Here is a 6,000-nt window from a genome sequence, read left to right on the forward strand (position 1 = left end):
CCAGCCAAGTAGCTCCGTAGTTAGCGCTCATCTGTGATGTGGTATATGGGTTTAAATTGTCTTTTCTGTCTGAAGGGATCTAAATGCATCTCCCCAGTACATAAAGCATCTGGGCTAGGGGTTGCTGCTCTAATTCCATCCTGTTAAAGCTATTTGATAGGTCAGCACGGGAAGGATACATTAGGCTGCCTGGAGTTCCATGCTATCACAGCTAGACTGCTGTCAGTACCCAAGCTAGCTGCTGTAAATCTCACTTTAGAGCCACTGCGCTATCTTGCAGTCAGTTGTGGAGTAAACACCCCAGCGGTTAAGCCTGCTGGCAATTGCCCTGTGGAGACCACTGGGGGAAAGGAAGTAGCGCTCAGACTCTCTAACGATATACTTTCACTTCTCCAGCTACGCCAGATAAAAATTGTCATGTGTAGCAAACATGTCTCTGGTCATGTAATTTTGGCTATATTTTTCTTTCTAGTAGAATTCTAGGTAATTCTAATTTATCACGACTGAGGCGTTCACATTCAAAGTATTATGCTACTTTGTATCCTCACATAAAGTAGTTTTACGTGAAGTGACGCGATGTTTATTCAATCTATTTTATGCTACTTTTCAGATAATTGAGTTTGGCAAACCAGAAGATCTTATGCAGAAACCAGATTCTACATTTGCATCACTCTTGGCTGCAGCAAGCAAAGGGGCATCATAGAAGACACATTGGGTTTTTTTGACTGTGTAATCAATGGAGATGCACAGATGATTCATATTATAAACGAAGCTATAGATTTCTTCATCTAAGTCCTTATAATAAAACCCAATTAGAAAAGAACACTGGGATTCTGGATGAAATCACAGGATCAGCCTATGAGTCACGTCAGCTAAAAAAATAAAAATATTGTATACATGCTAAATAAACACCTTTCTTTACACCAGGGCTGAAGTAAGAAATAGTTCAGTGGAAATTCCAGAAATATACATTCTTTTATATTACCAAATTCTGTCATCTAAAAGAGTTAAATTTTGTACCTCCCCATAAGAGTACAGTATAAATATATTACAATACCACCCCCAGAAAAAACACAATAAAAATATTTTAAAGGTTTTATTATGAAATTGGAAATTAAATGCCTGCAAGGTTTTGGTTTAAATTCTGATTAATCTCTTTCTCTCTCTCTCTTTAATATGCAATAGATTTATTGATCCAAATATGAAATATGGTTTGTTGCCATGTTTTGTGTAGAGATAATCATCTTGTATACTCCATGTGATATAGTACAACAGGGAAAAAATTAAATGCTTTATCCATTGGGCATTACTCTTCAACATTTTTTCCCTTGTTGTTTATCACTGAAACATTACCAAAAGCACCTCCTATTAAACACTTCTGTTTTTCAAATGCTAAATTAAAATCTGCATACCAGACAACTCTGCGTGCAGATGCACTGCCATTTGGGCCTGCATGTTTATAATGATATTTTCTTTCATTGAAAAAGTTATCTTCCAACTCTCCTCCTTTTATATACATGCTTATTATTTGATTAGAACATCCTAATAGCAGCAGTTTTTGTGTTTACTTAATACTGTTACGAATATTTCCAGAAGAATTTAGAAAATAAAGAGTGTCAATTAGCGGTGACCTTTTGAAAATATTTCAAAACCAAAACAGTTCTGGTGAAATATTGACCTTTGGATTGCTTTTATAACTAAGCCTAAATTCCTATTTGTGTTAATTGTTGATGCAAAAATGTTATTACAGTATGCTTGCTTGAGATGGCTAAAATCTTAATTTATATGCATTGTAAAATCAGCGCTGATATCAGCAAGGGTACAGCTCTCTGTTATTGTTGTATAGATTTGTTGTGTGCTGTTAAACAGTTCCTGTGTTTTACTCCAGAGACAATAGCAGTTCAGTGGTGGATGAAATGATCTTTTTGTAAAATGTAAAGTCATTTGGGATCTTTAATGATGGAAAGTGATACATACATGAAAACTATAATGCATTATTCAAATAATACCTCAAGATTTTGTTCATTCACAACACTTGCTGCATGCTGGAAACAATTATATTAAAAATCAGAATGAAAGATTGCACAATTTCTGACTTCTGTAAGGATTAAGATATATAACCATGATGGGCATCTTATTAAAACAACAAATGGCTCAGAACAGAATATATCTGATAAAATTTAATCTGGCTACAAATAAAATTAATTATGCAACTGTCAGGTGACAGGTGAGATTTAAAATAAATTGCTTAGAAGGGCTGGTGGCTATTTTATGTACCAGCACATTTACTGCCACATGTACTGCACAAGAGAACCAAGGATAGAAAATTCAGTTGAAACGTATTGTGCATTTAGGCAAGGAAATGAAGTATAAAGACATTTGCAGAACAAAGACAGCATAAATTAAACAACAAAATGAGGATCTGATGTGTGATCAAGTGGTAACAACTCTTTGTTGGTAAGGGCAACTCAAATCTCCATTGTGTATTTGTGAGCCTGCAGCACTTGGACCCTGGAGATTACACTTCTGAGGGAGAAATATTCATAACCTCCTAGAATCTCCAGATGAGACTGCTGTCTGGGTTAGATTGCAATCTTTCTAGCCCTACCTGCTAGTTCCTTTTCTTCATCAGTGGGAGAAGGACTAATCTCTTCAGGACACTTGTAAAGTTTTTGCCTCTCTCTACTTTGCTTGCACAGTTTCATTTATGTTTTATATATATAGATATATCTATATATCTATAGATATATAGATATATCTATATATATATATAGATATATATATATATATATATAAAATATATATCTTTGCGCTCACAAGACATGTATATACACTCATGTACATGTATATGCACTCACAGTACATATATACACATCATTTTACTACAAGTGCAAAGATTTTTTGCTTTCCCTGGGTATGTCCTGACAATGTGCAGGGGCATACATTTCTCATGGAACAAGTAGCAACAGCACATATTTGTGCCACTGGTATTTGTCCCTGGGCACACCCCTGCATATGTGCTCTGGCACATGGCAAAAAGACCTGTGCTGGCCCCAGCAGCCTTATCTGGAGTTCTAGGGGCTTCTTGGAGCAGCAGAGGTGCCAAGCCAGCCACTGGCAGCCAGACGTGGCTTTGGCTGATCAGGCTCTGTTTCTGGTGGCATATGCTGCTGCCATATGCACCACACCACTTTTATTAGCGGGGGGAAGGGGAGTGTGGTTGACAGCTGGATCTCCTGGTGCCAAAAAGCCTCTGTGCTGCTAATTAGCAGCATGGCAAATGGGTGCACATGCACATTTACCTGGACACACCCTCTGAGTCTCTCAGATAGGAACTGTTTCTCTTCCTTGGACTTATTTTCAAACAGTAATGTAATTGCCTGCAATCTTTCACAATATGTGGCATATCACAACGTACAGAATCCCATGCCCAGAACTCAGTCACAGACCAAGACACTTATGGGTAAGATTCGTTACAAAATAATATGGAGAAACACAGACTGTAACACTTACCATATTTCACAGTGTACAGGTAGATGTGGTGTATAACTCAGCGCCACTCACAGCAGACAGGGCCAGGCTCAGTGGTCAGGTGGCACAACCCTATCCCCTGCAAATGGCACTGGACTTGGCTGGTGTGGCCCAGGCAGTGCCATTCACGGGGGTGGGGCCATGCCAGCCGAACACTGAAACTGGCCCCATCCCCATCACCATCCCCATTCCCTGGGAGTGGTACTGGGCTCAGTGCTCAGCTGGTGTGCCCCCATCCCCGGCAAGCAGCACTGCCTGGGCCACATGACCTAAGCGCTGAGCCCAATGTCCCTTGCAGGGGACAGAGGTATGATGTATAAGTAGAGGCTGAATTTTAAAAGTTAAAAATTGGGCTTCAAAACTCAACTTATATACCTTGCAATATGGTACTTAACCTACAAATGGGCTCACTGAAGTTGACTGTGATACTCATGCAGTAAGAAGCAGTCTAATTTGGGCAAATCATTCTCTGATTAAAGGTGGGAAAAGATTTTTGAACGTATCATTTACTCCCCCAAAATTTCATTTTTGAGTCAGGAGAAACAATTTTTAATTTGATTTTAATTTCAGATAAAAACATTTAAAATGTCAAAATGTTTTTGTAGTGAGTTGGGAACTTGCTTAGCTCAGACAATCCCTGTTTTCCCTGGGGCACACATACTCCCTGCAGGGAACAACACAAACGATGGGGTTTTCTTACCCCTGTGATCTTTTCCTAGACGGAGAGTGCCCATGTTCAGGTCTGCTGCTGCTAGCCCCACACTTTTCTCTCTCAGTTTCACTCCAGCAACTTACAGTCTCTGTGTTCACAGCATCTCAGGGTTTTTTCACAGTCTCATGCAAACCCCTAAGAAAGAAAAACACTCCTGGTATGGTGCTCAGAGCTTATCCCAGGAGCCAACCCACCTGCTCTCTCCCCTGCTCAACTCAAGCCTGGGAGCTTTTGAACTCCCATAGGCCAGCCAATTATTGTTCTCAGCTGACCCAACCCTCCAGACTAGGCTGGCAACCATTTGCTTATTGCTTGTAGCCACATGGTAGCCCTGGAAGTGTGCAGCCTGTGTGCAGCTTGCAACAGTCTTGTTTGGATATTTTCAAAATGAAATGCTTCAAACTTTACTTGAAAGGATGTTTCAGCACCGCATTTGCCCATTTAATTTTAAAATTAACCCCCCTACCAAAAGAAACCTTTTTCTTTTTGGATGAAAAATGGTTTTGGCTAATTTCAGCCAACAAACATTAAAACCAAGCATTCATACTATAGCTCTAACTTTAATATACAGACATCACTTTTTCATTTCCTGAAATGTTGCCAATTCTAAAAATTAATACTTCTATCATTTCTGATTTTGTCTAACACTTGCATGCTGCAGTTAGGACCGGTCCTTGCTACTGTCAGGTTTGGAAAACTTGTTGTATACCCTAGTTTAGTTTATGTTTAACCTAAAAAGGGATAGTCTTTTTTGTTCTGTGTTGATACAGCCCCTAGCTCAATGAGGCCTAGATTATTACTAGGGCCCCCAGAAACAGTGCTAATACACTACTGTGCAATATTATTAGGCTACTGTGCAGTAGTGCCACTAAAAAGGCGTGCATCGGTGCTACTGTGCACCAGTGCCAGTCACTGTGCATTGATTTAGTACTTGGTTATACAAGTACTAAACTTAATGCACTGTAACTATAGTACATTAATGAACATGTAGACACACTCATGGAGATACAAATAATAATACACTTAGTTCTTTGGTGAATTGGGGCTTTAATATTTTATCCCAGAACTCAGAGATGACACAGTGCATGCCTTAATCACTGTCCAGATAGTGGGATACTACAAGAACACTCTATGCTTCTGCAAAGATACCGTGACACCTAAATGTCCTTTTCCCTGACATTCCTGTCATCAGTCAAGCAATAGTTTGTGACTGAAGTAGTGAGAGAGACAGGCTATGACAGAAACATAGATGGCATTCTTTTCTATAGTATCAGCCAAATCCTATTCAGCAGAACTTTTTCACACAGGTAAAAATTTAATTCAGGTAAAACCAACTTATTTTAATTTTGCTTATTTTAGGAGTCTTTTCTTTGTAGAGATTAAACCCTCTTTCAAATGTGTCCTACAGTGCCTACACAGTAGATTTAAGTACTAGACAGCATTGATACCAATGATTCAATGCTTCATGCAACGACCAAAATACTTTTGCCAGTTTTAGTTTCATTTACTTTGATACCATGGAGTATGAGGTCTGGTTGGCTGGCCAGCAGATCTTGTAGAAGTGGGAGAGATTGCTCTGTGGTGGGCATTTTGCTCTTTGGAGATGCTCTTATTCTTCCTCTCCAAGGACTCAGCTTGCAGATTCAGAAGGATTTAATTGAGGGCTCATGCCTGTTTTGCACTTGTAGCCATGCAATTTGCTGTCTGTAAACCCATGTGGGTACACATTCTAAGCTGTTCTGTTTGTTAAATCCTGC

General features: G+C 39.3%; 1 protein-coding gene across 1 annotated transcript in view; it reads left to right on the plus strand.

The window, feature by feature from the left end:
- The window catches only part of ABCC12 (ATP binding cassette subfamily C member 12), a 69,381-nt gene extending 68,323 nt beyond the window's left edge, over positions 1–1,058 (plus strand). Inside the window, exon 29 of the mRNA XM_019535421.1 lies at positions 611–1,058. Within this exon, the coding sequence (XP_019390966.1) occupies positions 611–703 (93 nt within the window). The 3' untranslated portion in view covers positions 704–1,058. The remainder of the gene's footprint in view (positions 1–610) is intronic.
- Positions 1,059–6,000: the final 4,942 nt, after the last annotated feature.

This window comes from Crocodylus porosus, unplaced genomic scaffold (assembly GCF_001723895.1).
Source record: "Crocodylus porosus isolate Cpor-Errol unplaced genomic scaffold, CroPor_comp1, whole genome shotgun sequence".
Classification (NCBI taxonomy): Eukaryota; Metazoa; Chordata; order Crocodylia; family Crocodylidae; genus Crocodylus; species Crocodylus porosus.